Source organism: Haliotis cracherodii, unplaced genomic scaffold, assembly GCF_022045235.1.
Source record: "Haliotis cracherodii isolate W230 unplaced genomic scaffold, xgHalCrac1.p SCAF_10, whole genome shotgun sequence".
NCBI classification, from domain to species: Eukaryota; Metazoa; Mollusca; class Gastropoda; order Lepetellida; family Haliotidae; genus Haliotis; species Haliotis cracherodii.
Window position 1 is genome coordinate 5,668,675 of NW_027266265.1, and position 18,054 is coordinate 5,686,728.

Below are 18,054 nucleotides of genomic sequence, written 5' to 3' on the forward strand. Positions count from 1 at the left end.
TGTCGTCGGTTCATGTCGGGTGTCTGTGTGTGGTGTCGTCGGTTCATGTCGGGTGTCGGTGTGTGGTGTCGTCGGTTCATGTCGGGTGTCGGTGTGTGGTGTCGTCGGTTCATGTCGGGTGTCTATGTGTGGTGTCGTCGGTTCATGTCGGGTGTCGGTGTGTGGTGTCGTCGGTTCATGTCGGAATGTCTGCGCGTGATGTCGTTTCATGTCGGGTGTATGTGTGTGATGTCGTCGGTTCATGTCGGAATGTCTGTGTGTGGTGTCGTCGGTTCATGTCAGGTGTCTGTGCAGGGTGTCATCGGTTCATGTCGGGTGTCTGTGTGTGGTGTCGTCGGTTCATGTTGGGTGTCTGTGTGTGGTGTCGTCGGTTCATGTCAGGTGTCTGTGCAGGGTGTCATCGGTTCATGTCGGGTGTCTATGTGTGGTGTCGTCGGTTCATGTCGGGTGTCTATGTGTGGTGCCGTCGGTTCATGTCGGGTGTCTATGTGTGGTGTCGTCGGTTCATGTTGGGTGTCTGTGTGTGATGTTGTCGGTTCATGTCGGGTGTATGTGTGTGGTGTCGTCGGTTCATGTCGGGTGTATGTGTGTGGTGTCGTCAGTTCATGTCGGAATGTCTGCGCGTGATGTCGTTTCATGTCGGGTGTCTGTGCGTGATGTCGTCGGTTCCTGTCGGGTGTCTGTGTGTGATGTCATCGGTAAATATCGGGGTGTCTTTGTGTGATGTCGTCGGTTCATGTCGGGTGTCTGTGCGTGATGTCGTTTCATGTCGGCTGTTTGTGCGTGATGTCATCGGTAAATATCGGGGTGTCTTTGTGTGATGTCGTCGGTTCATGTCGGGTGTCTGTGCGTGATGTCGTTTCATGTCGGGTGTCTGTGCGTGATGTCGTCGGTTCCTGTCGGGTGTCTGTGTGTGATGTCATCGGTAAATATCGGGGTGTCTTTGTGTGATGTCGTCGGTTCATGTCGGGTGTCTGTGCGTGATGTCGTTTCATGTCGGGTGTCTGTGTGTGATGTCATCGGTAAATATCGGGGTGTCTTTGTGTGGTGTCGTCGGTTCATGTCGGGTGTCAGTGCGTGGTGTCGTCGGTTCATGTCGGGTGTCTATGTGTGGTGTCGTCGGTTCATGTCGGGTGTCGGCGTGTGGTGTCGTCGGTTCATGTCGGAATGTCTGCGCGTGATGTCGTTTCATGTCGGGTGTCTGTGTGTGATGTCGTCGGTTCATGTCGGAATGTCTGTGTGTGGTGACGTCGGTTCATGTCAGGTGTCTGTGTGTGGTGTCATCGGTTCATGTCGGGTGTTTGTGTGTGGTGTCGTCGGTTCATGTTGGGTGTCTGTGCAGGGTGTGATCGGTTCATGTTGGGTGTCTATATGTGGTGTCGTCGGTTCATGTCGGGTGTCTGTGCAGGGTGTCATCGGTTCATGTCGGGTGTCTATGTGTGGTGTCGTCGGTTCATGTCGGGTGTCTATGTGTGGTGCCGTCGGTTCATGTCGGGTGTCTATGTGTGGTGTCGTCGGTTCATGTCGGGTGTCTGTGTGTGGTGTTGTCGGTTCATGTCGGGTGTTTGTGTGTGGTGTCGTCGGTTCATGTCGGGTGTCTGTGTGTGGTGTCGTCGGTTCATGTCGGGTGTCTGTGTGTGGTGTCGTCGGTTCATGTCGGGTGTTTGTGTGTGGTGTCATCGGTTCATGTCGGGTGTCTGTGTATGATGTCGTCGGTTCATGTCGGGTGTCTGTGTGTGATGTCGTCGGTTCATGTCGGGTGTCTGTGTGTGGTGTCGTCGGTTCATGTCGGGTGTCTGTGTGTGGTGTCGTCGGTTCATGTCGGGTGTCTATGTGTGGTGTCGTCGGTTCATGTCGGGTGTCTGTGCGTGATGTCGGTTCATGTCGGGTGTCTGTGTGTGATGTCGTCGGTTCATGTCGGGTGTCTGTGCGTGATGTCGGTTCATGTCGGGTGTCTATGTGTGGTGTCGTCGGTTCATGTCGGGTGTCGGTGTGTGGTGTCGTCGGTTCATGTCGGGTGTCTATGTGTGGTGTCGTCGGTTCATGTCGGGTGTCTATGTGTGGTGTCGTCGGTTCATGTCGGGTGTCTATGTGTGGTGTCGTCGGTTCATGTCGGGTGTCGGTGTGTGGTGTCGTCGGTTCATGTCGGGTGTCGGTGTGTGGTGTCGTCGGTTCATGTCGGGTGTCTGTGTGTGGTGTCGTCGGTTCATGTCGGGTGTCGGTGTGTGGTGTCGTCGGTTCATGTCGGGTGTCGGTGTGTGGTGTCGTCGGTTCATGTCGGGTGTCTATGTGTGGTGTCGTCGGTTCATGTCGGGTGTCGGTGTGTGGTGTCGTCGGTTCATGTCGGAATGTCTGCGCGTGATGTCGTTTCATGTCGGGTGTATGTGTGTGATGTCGTCGGTTCATGTCGGAATGTCTGTGTGTGGTGTCGTCGGTTCATGTCAGGTGTCTGTGCAGGGTGTCATCGGTTCATGTCGGGTGTCTGTGTGTGGTGTCGTCGGTTCATGTTGGGTGTCTGTGTGTGGTGTCGTCGGTTCATGTCAGGTGTCTGTGCAGGGTGTCATCGGTTCATGTCGGGTGTCTATGTGTGGTGTCGTCGGTTCATGTCGGGTGTCTATGTGTGGTGCCGTCGGTTCATGTCGGGTGTCTATGTGTGGTGTCGTCGGTTCATGTTGGGTGTCTGTGTGTGATGTTGTCGGTTCATGTCGGGTGTATGTGTGTGGTGTCGTCGGTTCATGTCGGGTGTATGTGTGTGGTGTCGTCAGTTCATGTCGGAATGTCTGCGCGTGATGTCGTTTCATGTCGGGTGTCTGTGCGTGATGTCGTCGGTTCCTGTCGGGTGTCTGTGTGTGATGTCATCGGTAAATATCGGGGTGTCTTTGTGTGATGTCGTCGGTTCATGTCGGGTGTCTGTGCGTGATGTCGTTTCATGTCGGCTGTTTGTGCGTGATGTCATCGGTAAATATCGGGGTGTCTTTGTGTGATGTCGTCGGTTCATGTCGGGTGTCTGTGCGTGATGTCGTTTCATGTCGGGTGTCTGTGCGTGATGTCGTCGGTTCCTGTCGGGTGTCTGTGTGTGATGTCATCGGTAAATATCGGGGTGTCTTTGTGTGATGTCGTCGGTTCATGTCGGGTGTCTGTGCGTGATGTCGTTTCATGTCGGGTGTCTGTGTGTGATGTCATCGGTAAATATCGGGGTGTCTTTGTGTGGTGTCGTCGGTTCATGTCGGGTGTCAGTGCGTGGTGTCGTCGGTTCATGTCGGGTGTCTATGTGTGGTGTCGTCGGTTCATGTCGGGTGTCGGCGTGTGGTGTCGTCGGTTCATGTCGGAATGTCTGCGCGTGATGTCGTTTCATGTCGGGTGTCTGTGTGTGATGTCGTCGGTTCATGTCGGAATGTCTGTGTGTGGTGACGTCGGTTCATGTCAGGTGTCTGTGTGTGGTGTCATCGGTTCATGTCGGGTGTTTGTGTGTGGTGTCGTCGGTTCATGTTGGGTGTCTGTGCAGGGTGTGATCGGTTCATGTTGGGTGTCTATATGTGGTGTCGTCGGTTCATGTCGGGTGTCTGTGCAGGGTGTCATCGGTTCATGTCGGGTGTCTATGTGTGGTGTCGTCGGTTCATGTCGGGTGTCTATGTGTGGTGCCGTCGGTTCATGTCGGGTGTCTATGTGTTGTGTCGTCGGTTCATGTCGGGTGTCTGTGTGTGGTGTTGTCGGTTCATGTCGGGTGTTTGTGTGTGGTGTCGTCGGTTCATGTCGGGTGTCTGTGTGTGGTGTCGTCGGTTCATGTCGGGTGTCTGTGTGTGGTGTCGTCGGTTCATGTCGGGTGTTTGTGTGTGGTGTCATCGGTTCATGTCGGGTGTCTGTGTATGATGTCGTCGGTTCATGTCGGGTGTCTGTGTGTGATGTCGTCGGTTCATGTCGGGTGTCTGTGTGTGGTGTCGTCGGTTCATGTCGGGTGTCTGTGTGTGGTGTCGTCGGTTCATGTCGGGTGTCTATGTGTGGTGTCGTCGGTTCATGTCGGGTGTCTGTGCGTGATGTCGGTTCATGTCGGGTGTCTATGTGTGGTGTCGTCGGTTCATGTCGGGTGTCTGTGTGTGATGTTGTCGGTTCATGTCGGGTGTCGGTGTGCGGTGTCGTCGGTTCATGTCGGAATGTCTGCGCGTGATGTCGTTTCATGTCGGGTGTATGTGTGTGATGTCGTCGGTTCATGTCGGAATGTCTGTGTGTGGTGTCGTCGGTTCATGTCGGGTGTCTGTGCAGGGTGTCATCGGTTCATGTCGGGTGTTTGTGTGTGGTGTCGTCGGTTCATGTCGGGTGTCTGTGCAGGGTGTCATCGGTTCATGTCGGGTGTCTATGTGTGGTGTCGTCGGTTCATGTCGGGTGTCTGTGTGTGGTGTCGTCGGTTCATGTCGGGTGTTTGTGTGTGATGTTGTCGGTTCATGTCGGGTGTCTGTGTTTGGTGTCGTCGGTTCATGTCGGGTGTCGGTGTGTGGTGTCGTCGGTTCATTTCGGAATGTCTGCGCGTGATGTCGTTTCATGTCGGGTGTATGTGTGTGATGTCGTCGGATCATGTCGGAATGTCTGTGTGTGGTGTCGTCGGTTCATGTCAGGTGTCTGTGCAGGGTGTCGTCGGTTCATGTCAGGTGTCTGTGCGTGGTGTCGTCGGTTCATGTCGGGTGTCTGTGTGTGGTGTCGTTGGTTCATGTCGGGTGTCTGTGCGTGGTGTCGTCGGTTCATGTCGGGTGTCTGTGTGTGGTGTCGTCAGTTCATGTCGGGTGTCGGTGTATGGTGTCGTCGGTTCATTTCGGAATGTCTGCGCGTGATGTCGTTTCATGTCGGGTGTATGTGTGTGATGTCGTCGGTTCATGTCGGGTGTCTGTGTGTGGTGTCGTCGGTTCATGTCGGGTGTTTGTGTGTGGTGTCATCGGTTCATGTCGGGTGTCTGTGTATGATGTCGTCGGTTCATGTCGGGTGTCTGTGTGTGATGTCGTCGGTTCATGTCGGGTGTCTGTGTGTGGTGTCGTCGGTTCATGTCGGGTGTCTGTGTGTGGTGTCGTCGGTTCATGTCGGGTGTCTATGTGTGGTGTCGTCGGTTCATGTCGGGTGTCTGTGCGTGATGTCGGTTCATGTCGGGTGTCTATGTGTGGTGTCGTCGGTTCATGTCGGGTGTCTGTGTGTGATGTTGTCGGTTCATGTCGGGTGTCGGTGTGCGGTGTCGTCGGTTCATGTCGGAATGTCTGCGCGTGATGTCGTTTCATGTCGGGTGTATGTGTGTGATGTCGTCGGTTCATGTCGGAATGTCTGTGTGTGGTGTCGTCGGTTCATGTCGGGTGTCTGTGCAGGGTGTCATCGGTTCATGTCGGGTGTTTGTGTGTGGTGTCGTCGGTTCATGTCGGGTGTCTGTGCAGGGTGTCATCGGTTCATGTCGGGTGTCTATGTGTGGTGTCGTCGGTTCATGTCGGGTGTCTGTGTGTGGTGTCGTCGGTTCATGTCGGGTGTTTGTGTGTGATGTTGTCGGTTCATGTCGGGTGTCTGTGTTTGGTGTCGTCGGTTCATGTCGGGTGTCGGTGTGTGGTGTCGTCGGTTCATTTCGGAATGTCTGCGCGTGATGTCGTTTCATGTCGGGTGTATGTGTGTGATGTCGTCGGATCATGTCGGAATGTCTGTGTGTGGTGTCGTCGGTTCATGTCAGGTGTCTGTGCAGGGTGTCGTCGGTTCATGTCAGGTGTCTGTGCGTGGTGTCGTCGGTTCATGTCGGGTGTCTGTGTGTGGTGTCGTTGGTTCATGTCGGGTGTCTGTGTGTGGTGTCGTCGGTTCATGTCGGGTGTCTGTGTGTGGTGTCGTCAGTTCATGTCGGGTGTCGGTGTATGGTGTCGTCGGTTCATTTCGGAATGTCTGCGCGTGATGTCGTTTCATGTCGGGTGTATGTGTGTGATGTCGTCGGTTCATGTCGGAATGTCTGTGTGTGGTGTCGTCGGTTCATGTCAGGTGTCTGTTCAGGGTGTCATCGGTTCATGTCGGGTGTCTGTGTGTGGTGTCGTCGGTTCATGTCGGAATGTCTGTGTGTGGTGTCGTCGGTTCATGTCAGGTGTCTGTGCAGGGTGTCATCGGTTCATGTCGGGTGTCTGTGCGTGGTGTCGTCGGTTCATGTCGGGTGTCTGTTAGTGGTGTCGTCGGTTCATGTCGGGTGTCTATGTGTGGTGTTGTCGGTTCATGTCGGGTGTCTGTGTGTGGTGTCGTCGGTTCATGTCGGAATATTGGTGTGTGATGTCATCGGTACACATCGGGGTGCTGTGCGTGTAGTTAGGTCTGGTTGTTCGTGTCATCTGTCCGTGTCGGGCATAGGATTCGGGTACTCATGATATGAATGGTGTATCTACTGATGTACATCTATGTGTTTCGCAATTTTGTAAACAACGTTTGAAAAAAAATCAAAATATATTGACTCTCTGCGATTAACCAAATGACATCTCATCAGAAATAGCCAATCTAAAACAGAGTTTATACGTATCAAGACGACAGCTTTTATTTTGGAACTTTTGTTGGCCATTTTCTGATTTTACAAAACTTCACAAAATATTTTAAGATTTGAAATCCAGTCTGTGCAGTACAAGCTTAATAGGGAGGTTTTTTCCTTCAGTTGACTGCGGGCCTCCTGACAAAGTAATTGGTGCCAGTCTAGAGTACAACCAAACGTTCCTGGACAGCACAGCCTACCACCACTGTCTCGTGACAAACGAGACCACAAACGTGACCTGTACATCCTCGGGCAACTGGGGATCTCCCGTATGGCTTGCCGATTGTTTGGGTACGTATTTGTCACGTGTGGAGATATTCATCTATATATATGTCGGATTTTTCGTTTGCATTTGGCCGCATTTGTAACAACATTGTTTCAGTTTATACTTATTAATCTTTCAGTTGACTGTGGCCTCCCCCAAAACGAGACCAACATGAACGTCTCGTATACGTCAACACTGAGCGGCAGCACCGCAGTGTACGACTGCATTGACAGATATGTAGCGACAGCGGGCTCTGGGGACGCAGAATGTCGACACGCCACAGCCACATGGACCAAACCCACCCTTATTTGTAAAAGTAAGTACATCGTTTACCACACCAGTAAATGCTTCCAATGAATGGGTGAGTGTGTTTACTTACACGCCACGTTGTAATAGTTCAGTAATGTCTAACTGACGTTTTTGAGTCGCGGTTTCTGCCAGTGGAGCAGAGCATGCTTACACTAATCGCCAAAAACTGATGTCATTACTGATTTTCAGTGGTCCGTTCATAAAGCGTTAATCACTGGTGCTTTTTCAGCCCTATGGAATCTGTTTCGGCAGATATACGAGACTGATTATTCACTGGCGTTGACGTTTTGTAGTCATGTAGGAGGTTAAGGCAAGGTGGAGAGTGGTTAACGTCTGGTGCAGGTCAAAGACGATAGCCACTTGATCAGGGTTGCTGGTGTTTTCAACATTAACTCGATGCAGTAGTAATTCCAAAGAATTTAGTATTTATCATTTTCCATAACGCCCTCTACATATTCCGGATCGTACCATGGATGGGCCTGTGTCAAAACCAAAAGCATGGCGAAGACGGTAATAAAATGGTCGAGCTACTCCATCATGTCGCTTAAGATACTGTGTTTGTGATAAAGCTGGGCATCCACTGACAATGTGTTGGACAGTCTCATTAAGTTCATTACATAATCAACATTTCATATTTACATTTTGATGCAAAGTCACACATTGACGGTTTAGAGTGGGAAGTGAATGGCCCTGAGCAGCAAACAGAAAACCTTCTGTTTCACATTTCAGGCCAACCGACCTCATCCACGCGAAGGACTCGGTAGGGTTGCTGATCTTCTCAACACACTGCACATAAACTCGATGCAGTGGTCGTTTAGATAGCCTCTCCTTGAAAAACTGAGTCTGGGTCGATTTGATATGGCTTCTCACATGGTTGACACTCATTTCAGTACCGTCCAGCAGTACATAACCATCAACAAAATCAACACCGACATTATTATTAGGGCTCCAAGCCGAAAGGCTGTAGAGCCCTATTGTAATCGTTCGATTTATTATTATTATTATTATTTATTATTATTTATTATTCCGCCGATTTTTGTACCACACCTGGCAAAATAACCATGGGGTCGATTATGTTCTAATTTTGTGTGTGTATGTGGACCGTTGGGTACTAGTGCCCGCCAAAAACCCAAGGCCGTAGGCCCAAAGGCCAAGAGCAGATAACTAAAAGAACAGAATTTTTTGAAGATGTATTTCGCCCTAATGCTCCGCAATGGCTTATCCGATTACTTTGAAACCTAGCATGTATCTGCTGCTTGAGCTGCTTGACATTTTTTGTTCTTTGACTTTGGTCATTGGTCACGTGGTTTGGCAGCCATATTGGATTCAAGGTTTTTACAGTGTCTTTTGGGTACCTGTTTTCAAATGCAAACAACTTTGAGTCCACTGCATGAAATGCTTTCAAATTTTCTGAGAATGGTCGCCATACAGAACACATCAAACGTTAATAGCCGATTTTGGATATCCTTTTTAGTTGCGGCCATATTGGATTTTGATTTTGATCATTTTTTTCACCCAAATTTTACTTTAAAGATCATATCTTATAAGGTTCTTAACAGAAACTATGGAAAGTTTGCATAAAGTTTTGATACTATATGTACCTAATTTTTTTCTGGGTTGCATACTGAAAGCACCACCGCTTGGTGGTATTATTTGATTTTAGTAAAATGTGAGACTTGAGTACAAATACTAAAGGAAGCGCCTCATAAATCTACCATAAACCCCCATTCACTGGCTTTGCAGATACCCAAACGTTCTCCACAGTCTTCTTCATTATTATGTGTACTACCCTTGACGATCAGGATTAGAATTGGCCTTTTTACACCGATGCTTGTCTCAAGAGGCAACTATGCTTGTCACAGGAGGCGACTAATCGGATCAGGTGGTCAGACTCGCTGACTTGGTTCTCCATTTTTCAATTGCCAATTGCTATGGTACCTTATTTTTGACAGCGTTGTTAAAAGCAAACCATTTGCGGATTAGAATATGGAGGTCGGAAATGGGTTAAGTACACTCTGGGAAACTGTGGCACACGCCAATTTGGTAGCGGTAATGTCCTGAAAACGGTGACTATCTTTTGACGGAGTTGGTACAAGCAAACCATATGCGGATTCGAACATGGTAGTAGTCAAACATGGGTTAAGAACACACTGGGACACATGGGGTGATGTCTCGCAAGCGGTTCCTTACATTTGATGGCGTTGGTACAAACAAACCATTTAAGGATTCGAACAGGGTCGAAGTTGGAAATTGGTTTAAACATCCCGGGACACCCAGGCACATGTCAACTTAGTAGTGGTGATGTCTCACAAGAGGTTTTTTACATTTGACGGCGTTGGTACAGGTAAACCCTTTGAGGATTCGAATATATGAACGAGGTGGGAAACAGGTTTTAGCACTTTATCTCAACAATGCGACAGGAACCCGGGGCCCGAGGAACGCAGAACGATAATCCATTTGACTGGAGCCCAGCTGACATAGAAGTTACGGCCTGTTGAAGAGTCACCAACCCGAAAGGCTGAAGAGTCCCAGTGTTAGCGTTTGATTTAATATTATTATTATTCCGCCGATTTTTGTACCAGAGCTAGAAAAATAACTACTGGCTCGATTATGTTCACATTTTGTGTGTGTATGTGGACCGGTGGGTGCTGGTGCCCGCCAAAATCCGAAGGCCGTAGGCCCAAAGACCAAGGGCAGATAACTAAAAGAACAGAATATTTTGAAGATGTATTTCGCCCTATTGCTCCACAACCGCTTATCCGATTACTTTGAAACCTAGCATGTATCTGCTGCTTGAGCGGCTTGACATTTTTTGTTCTTTGACTTTGGTCATTGGTCACATGGTTTGGCAGCCATATTGGATTCAAGGTTTTCACAGTGTTTTTAGGGTACCTGTCTTCAAATGCAAACAACTTTGAGTCCACTGCATGAAATGCTTTCAAACTTTCTGATAATTGTCTCCATACATAACGCATCAAACGTTAATAGCCGATTGTGGATATCTTTTTTAGTTACGGTCGTATTGAATTTTGATTTTGATCATATTTTTCAACGAAATTTTGCTTTGAAGATCATATCTTGTAAGGTTCTCCACAGAAACTATTGCAAGTTTACATGAAGTTAGTGTGCCATATGCATCTCATTTATTGTTATTGGTTGTATGCTAAAAGTAACACCGCTTGGTGGTAATATTTGATCAATACTTTGGACACCCCTGGAACACGCCAATTTCGTAGCGGCGATTTCCGTTGACATCTTTTGACAGAGCTGGTACAAGCAAACCCTTTATGGATTCGAACATGTTCGAGGTCGGGAATGGTTTTAGAACAGACCTGGACACCCTGACACACGCCAATTTCCTTGCGACGATACCCTGCAAGTGGTGCCTACATTTGACGGAGTTGGTTCAAGGAAACCCTTTGAGGATTCGAACATGGACGTTTGGGCACAGTGTTACTTGGAGCCCGCCATTGCTGCTTGCAGCTTTAATTGTTATTGTTATTATTATTGTTATTATTATTGTTGTTGTTGTTATTATTATTGCTATTGTTGTTATTATTATTGTTATTATTATTATTGTTGTTGTTCTTATGGTGTTATTGATATTATTATTGTTATTATTACAGTTGACTGCGGCAGCCCGGCTACACAGACCAACATGAATGTGACGTATACCTCGACGGTGAGCGGAAGCACTGCCGTGTACGCATGTATTGATGGCTACGCCACTGCAAGCGGCTCACGGAACGTTATTTGCCAGGACAGCGGCCACTGGACAAGTACCACTCTGAACTGTGTTGGTAAGAATTTTATCTAACATGCAGACATTACACAACTGTGCGATGCACGGTGGCCCATGGAAGCGTTCTTGACATGGTTAGAATATTACGAATACCATGTTTTCAAGTCGAACTATTAAACACCCCTTCGAAACGGAAACTGGAAAGGGGTACATTTAATAAAAGAAAAGCCATTAATATTGCCCAAAGCCTCTGAAAAACAAACATAAAACACAGAAAAAACGTATGTTGAAAAGCAGTAAAATCAACTGAGAATCACAAAAAAATGAAAGCTCAAAATGCAAAGAAAAACTATCAAATGGCATGTCAAGGCGGTGGAATACATTTTCGGTAGTTTTGTTTATGTTATCTTGATTTTTAGCTCACATGATTGACAGACAAGTGAACAAACATGTATGCTATGGCCTGCATTGCGTCATTGCATCATCTTCTCAGAAGCATTAAACCAACATCTTCCCGAGGCAATGGAGCTAACTGACTACAAAAGTCCACTGGAAACTTGACTTTTAAAGTCAGTTAACTCTCTTACCTCGGGAAGATGTAAACCAATGAAGCTGAAACTTTACGTATTTGTTCAAAACAATACTGACACCTGTCGGTAAATATTATAATGTTAAGATTGGCCGCACAAAGGGCAAGTCGGTACACATACCCTCGGACACAACAAGAGAAATACTTTCCGATTAACAGTGCGACCGTGATTTCTTTCTGGACCAATTTCTTTTGTTTCCAGTTAGTATTTCACGACACTATTTAATACTTTAGAGGGGATCCATGTGTTTAAGTTACTTAAGTAATTGAGTTTGTATGCCATTGAACTGGTGAAAGCGAGGTCAGTAAGGATGATGTCGAGCAATAGTATCATTCCAGAAGCTCCAGCCTTTGGTGTCTACATTTCACACTTTCTGGCACAATCGCTCATTTCAAGTGTATCATACGACTCTTGTTCAGGAGTTGTTTGATCCGCTATACAGCATGCAGGGCCTCGGCTTTCATGGTAGACGCGTGGAGGACATTTCCAAATTTGACTCATCATCGACCAAAAATATGTCCGATGGAATTCACTTTATTTTCGTGAACCATATGTTCCCGTGTTTCTGCATTTGAACAATTGACTTGCCTTTGCATTTGTTTGTGACGGGTGCCACCTGTTTGGCAGGATACGCACACCTGTTCTTGAACACCTGGTATCATCACTGTCTGATAGTGATTCATTAACACGGGCTTATGACATAGGATCGAGATAGTGGAATGAACTCTACTTATTGTGGATATTTCGTATGATTATGGAAATGTTTCTTGTCGCTTTTATTTATAAAAGAATCACTGGTTGTAATGTCCAGACTCGATTATTTACAAACCCATTTGACAGAGCTGTAATATTGCTGGCTGTTGCGTTAAATGACTTATGAATAAAGATGCAACTAAGATGTTTCAATATCAGGAAGGTATTGTAATAATACATGGCCTCTGGTTTTCTTTCAGAAATGAGCGATACGCCATCAGTCCCTCTTCTGACTGCAACTTCTGATGCAGGAACATCGTCACCATCTTTATCCCCTTCCCCCTCTGTATATTCATCTCCTTCGTCATCTGTACTGTCACCAAATACAGCAGTCGTACCATCACCAACATCTTCATCTTCACTGTCATTGCTGACTTCATCTTACTCTTCTTCTACATCTTCTTCTTCTTCATATTCTCCATTATCACCCCTCCCCTCCTCCTCAGCATCTGAAGTAGCAGCATCACCGTCCTCATCCTCTCCATATTTACTTTCATCGTCATCATCCTCACCAGCAACATACTCATCTTCAATTTCGTCTCAACTTTCAACCTCGGAAGCATCCACCCCTCTGTACCCCTTATCATCAGGCTCGTCATCTAGCAGCATCAGTCCTTCCTCCGCATCACGAGTGATAACGTCCACCTGCCTACCATTGTGTTTCTGTGGTGCCAACAACCTGGATTCCTTGCAATTAGAGGAAATTAAAAAAAGCATCAGAGCACAGCTTTTATTGGACAAGAACACACTTTCAAAAGAGAGGCGGAAGTTAGTAAGTGCGTCGGACGTCAGACCGTCCTCTCAGGCGATTGGTCACTCTGCTTGGATCCTGTTGGTCATTTTGTTTGGCGTGCTATTCTTTAACGACATGATAAGCTTGGTGAGGGGCGTGGTCCGAATTGTACGCAGGGTCAAAAGGGGAAAGTTCGCAGCACGGTTTTAGGCATATCACGCCTTATGCCGTTCTTTTGTTGGTTTCTTCTTCTCACAAATTGTTGCAAGACCATTCCACCTCTGTGTGTCTTTGAATCCGTCAGTCTAATGTCACCATAGATCTCTGTCACACCCGTGTGGTCTTTGATCTGACTGTCCGAGTGAGTGACGAGTTGGGTAGAATGGTGACGAGTTGGGTAGAGTGGTGACGAGTTGGGTAGAGTGGTGACGAGTTGGGTAGAGTGATGTCTCTGATCCTGCGGCACACCCTGCGAACTGGAACAACCCGGCCGTCATGCACGTGCCACATCACGCTGTCCATCATCCTGGCGCAGGGCCATCAGTGAAGACCATTTACATAATCAGAGAGCTTCTGTTATACGACAGACAGAAACCAGAAGCAACCACTTGTTAGCATCTCCACAGGGTCCATATGCCTGATAAATGTTCAGTGCTTTACCTATAGCAACGAAAGGTTGACGTGATAGATGTAACATAATAAATCTTATACGAGTACCAACGGATAGATTTCTAGTGACTATTGAAGTATAGTAGTTACCTCATTTTATCATCCAAACTGGCTTCCACAGGAGATATGGCTTGAATGAGATCAAACAATATCTGCTAGAAGATATCGCTTTGCAGACCATTGCCATGTCATCGGTTACTTTGACGTTACAATCAAATGACATCAGTAATCGCTGCCACTGAAGCTGGTTAGGGCGCGTTATAAGCCTCAAATCGTATTTTGTAACAAATTAATCCAAGGGTCTGCAATAGTTCGAAGCGCTTGCGCACTCTTCCAAGATGGCCGTGCAACTGAAATATATGATATCGGACTTTAGTGTATAAACCGTTCAAGAATTGTTTTACTAATTGCGTTTTGAGGTTTATAATTCACATTTTTAAATTTATTATTATGGATTTATTTACATGTATTATTAAAGTTATTATCATCTGAAAGTTATATTGACATGTTTAAAATCACAGAACGAAGACTTCATGAGTCGGCACGTTTGTTTCCACAAATTGTTACCTAGATTGATTTAGTCGCACATATAATTATATGATGCCATATCATCACATTCCAAGGTTGTTTGACGTGAAATGTCCACGTTGATCACATGTCTAGATGTTGTCAACACTGCCGTTGCGAGAAAGGTCATTTATTCAGATATATTTTCATCGGCACGAATCCGAGCTACGGATGTTGTACATAATACATGTATTTTCCTACAAAGAAATCTGTGATAATGTCTGATAATGATTATAATAATCTGTACTTCTTGGGCAGAGTAGATGATGTTTTATTCATTGTGTTTTAGAAGGTTTGTTGGGTTTTCTGCCTTCCAGGGCCCATTTGCACAAAGCGATCTTAGCGCTACGACTATTGTTAGCCTATGTTAAAGTTTGGGAGTTACGATCATCTTAGCGCTAAGATCGCTTTGTGCAAGTGGGCCCAGGTCTGTTAAAACAGGTACACTATTGGTATGTGTAGAGTGACCCCCCAGAAATCCGGACGGCAACGTTCCCAGTATGATAAAACGTCCGGATTAACAAGTCGTAGGTATCGTGTGATTTCACTTCACATGCATACGCGATTAAATTTGTTTAATGAGCATACTGAATGCATATATTGCGACTTAAATATTCCGAGTCCCGTGATGGGATTCGAACCACGGATCTTCTGATCAGAGGTCGGACTGCTTGGCCACGTGATCAAAGAGGTTAACCCCGTCACTGACAATGTATTCATGTCATCTGTGGGTTGACTCCACGTTCTGCTACACGAAGGTTAATGGAAACTTTATAGGATCTGGTAAAATAGTTCAATAGTCTTAAAGTTGTTAAGGTTTCATCATTATCTGAAGACAACTTCTCAAATTAAAGAACAGTTGATGATTGGTTGAGTATCTAAGTGTACTAAAACACGTACTGTGAGAAATAGCAAGCCAACATATATATCCCATTTGGAAAACAGCAGATTTGACAGTGGCAACACTGCGGAAGCTAATGATGTTATAATAGTACTTCTTTTACAATCATTGTATATTTGTATGTTTATATGTACCCACCAAGCTAAATTTAACATATGAAACCTCACGCTGCGCGTTCGTTTGCAAATTCAAATTAGCAAGGTTAAATCCACAGATAACCTAACTCTCCATTGAAAACACAGTATGTTTATCTCCTATAGTGAAACCTCACGCTGCGCTTTCGGTTACAAATTCAATGTAGCGCGGTAAGACCTACAGGTAACCTAGCTCTCCATTGAAAACACAGTATGTTTATCTCCTATTTTGAAACCTCACGCTGTGCTTTCGGTTACAAATTCAATGTATCGCGGTAACACCTACAGGTAACCTAGCTCTCCATTGAAAACACAGTATGTTTATCTCCTATTTTGAAACCTCACGCTGTGCTTTCGGATCCAAATTCAATGTAACGCGGTAAGACCTACAGGTAACCTAGCTCTACAATGAAAAGGTGGTATGATTATCTCCTAATTTACGCCTAGATAAAAAATGTAAAACTTTAATTAAAAATTCATTCACTGATGTTTTAGAAACAACATTCGATTTGATATAAAGCTTGACATTACAAACAGATTAAATTATATGTTATGTGTTTTTATTGAAGGGCAAGTGGCTGATTGTTTCGTGAATTAATTGTAATTAAAGCTGCATTGTTACCTGTGCTCAGCGAAGTGGTTAACGTCCACACTTGCAGTACTTTGGGACTTCACGCAGTCAAGCCGTGATATAAATATTATACTTTTCAAAGCGGCTTTAATACATAAACTCACTCACTCATCAGGCTAATTGTCCGTTAAAATATCGAATGCTAATTGACTCTTATGTTTATTAATTTAAATTTAAAAATAATACTTTGTCAACTAACAAATCTCCTAGTCCACTGTGCACCCTACCAAACATTGAATACTGCTTCAAGATGATTTTACTGTGTGTCCATATCATAAATATTGACGAACAGTGTAGGAGTGTTAGATAGTATAAATATTGTGCCAAATTGTACAGATATGATACCGTTAGGTGTCTCCTAGTGTCCTTGATTTAATACGGTGGGATCGTGTCATTCCGTGAAGCGGGCGTAAAGTCCTCCCATTACGTAAAACACTCTCCCTTTGTTGATCCGGAAAGCTGAACTGCTTTATCCATAGCATCCTTGGGTTGTATATAACCAAGTTACACTGTATATTATTCCATTGTCTACATATCTACGGCGTCTCCGTCCGTCTAGCCATCTAGCCATGGTGTTTTTGTTTGAATCAGCTGAATCAACTACAGTCGAATTATACCGAATTATATTATATTTATGTATATGTTTTTAATAAATTAATCAATGTATTTTCTTGGATATTTTGCTTATAAACGTAGCCTTATGGGTGATATGTACATATTATATATACTGACGCCTCGTTTATTCGTCATGCATCGTGTATATCAATTAAAAAGATTTAACTTCATTTAGGGAAGCTTTGATATATTATTTTATCTTACCTCCATGTTGCGATATGATTGGTTTGCGTTATCGTGATAAAATACATTTCTGAACGGGAGAATATATTCCATATACACCACCACGAAGAAAACAGACTGCATGTGGATTTCTAATCGGGTAACAACATTGTACCCCGCCACGAAGCAAAATACTGCATGTTGTTTACGACTCTATGAAAGTCACGTGACCAGTTAACCCCCAGCTCATTCGATCATCTGTTTTCTATCAATTTTCAGATTATTTGAATTCTTTTACAATGACAGAGTGAAACATTTCGCAAGACAAATGCTGTGTATCAGTTTCAGTCGGGGTATTTTTTTTGGTACGCGTCCCGCGTTAGGTTTAATGAGTCCGGCTCGTTGTATCAAACCTAACGGGGGAAGATAACCACATATGCCCCTCGTGTTACTGCTACAATATATAACGTGGCCTCGCGTAAGTCGAAATCGGATGAGTCGATGTATGCGACAGGTTGATGTAAATTGCTGCTCCCTCACATAATGTACCTTCTAGTTAAATGTCATCCAGTCACGATATCCCCGCCTGCAGTCCCAGCCGCCCCCCCACCCCCCCCTCTCCCCCCCCCCCCCCCCCCTCAATTCCTTCACCCTACAGAAAAATGCAAGCCCCAGAGACGCACCGTCTTAACATGTAGCCGACCCGTCAAGATCGAGGTTAAAATTGGGGCACGGGTGGCCCAGTCGTCTAAGGCGCCGCGATTCGCTGTGCAGAGTTGCGTCCCTTGGGCACGCCAGAAACCTATGGGTTCGAATCCCGGTTCGCCCCGATTATGTTTCTCGGTTTGTCAGCACCATACCCGTGTTCGTGGGTTTTACCGAAATGGTAAACGTCTAAGACCTGCATCACTTCGGGCTTTCCTCCCACTTTAAGCTGACACGCCGTGATATAACTGGAATACTGTTAAAAAGCGGCGTTAAACCCAACTCACTCACTCACTCACACACGAGGTTAGAATTGGTCTTCAGCTTCAGCAACCCTAGTTGTGAGAGGCGACTAACGACAAAGGGTGGTCAGGCTCGCTGACTTGGTTGATGCATGCCATCGTATCCAAACTGTTTGGATCGATGCTCATAATGTCAGTCACTGGATTGTCTGGTTCAGATTCGATTATTTACGGACAACATATAGCTGGAGTGCGGCGTCAAACAACAAACAAACAAATAATACAATTTGTGTGTTGCAATACCCACCATCCATGACAGCCCCGTGGGGGTATCGGCTTTTCTTTAACTTCTTTTGAAAAGTATATTTAAACAACGGTATTTTTTTCTTCAAATTGTAATTGTCAAGACTAACTAATAAATGTTGATGGACAAGTTAAATTTGTACACATAGGTTGTTACTTAAGAAGCTGTTCTGTTGAACACAGTTCACATTGAGATGTGCTCAGCCATCCAGGGAA

General features: G+C 45.8%; 1 protein-coding gene across 1 annotated transcript in view; it reads left to right on the top strand.

Moving 5' to 3' along the window:
- Positions 1-13,624, top strand: part of LOC139445657 (serine-rich adhesin for platelets-like) — an 87,224-nt gene extending 73,600 nt beyond the window's left edge. The window contains exons 15-18 of the mRNA XM_071226850.1: positions 6,641-6,808; positions 6,922-7,098; positions 10,718-10,891; positions 12,377-13,624. Coding sequence (XP_071082951.1) covers positions 6,641-6,808; positions 6,922-7,098; positions 10,718-10,891; positions 12,377-13,119 — 1,262 coding nt within the window. The 3' untranslated portion in view covers positions 13,120-13,624. The remainder of the gene's footprint in view (positions 1-6,640; positions 6,809-6,921; positions 7,099-10,717; positions 10,892-12,376) is intronic.
- Positions 13,625-18,054: the final 4,430 nt, after the last annotated feature.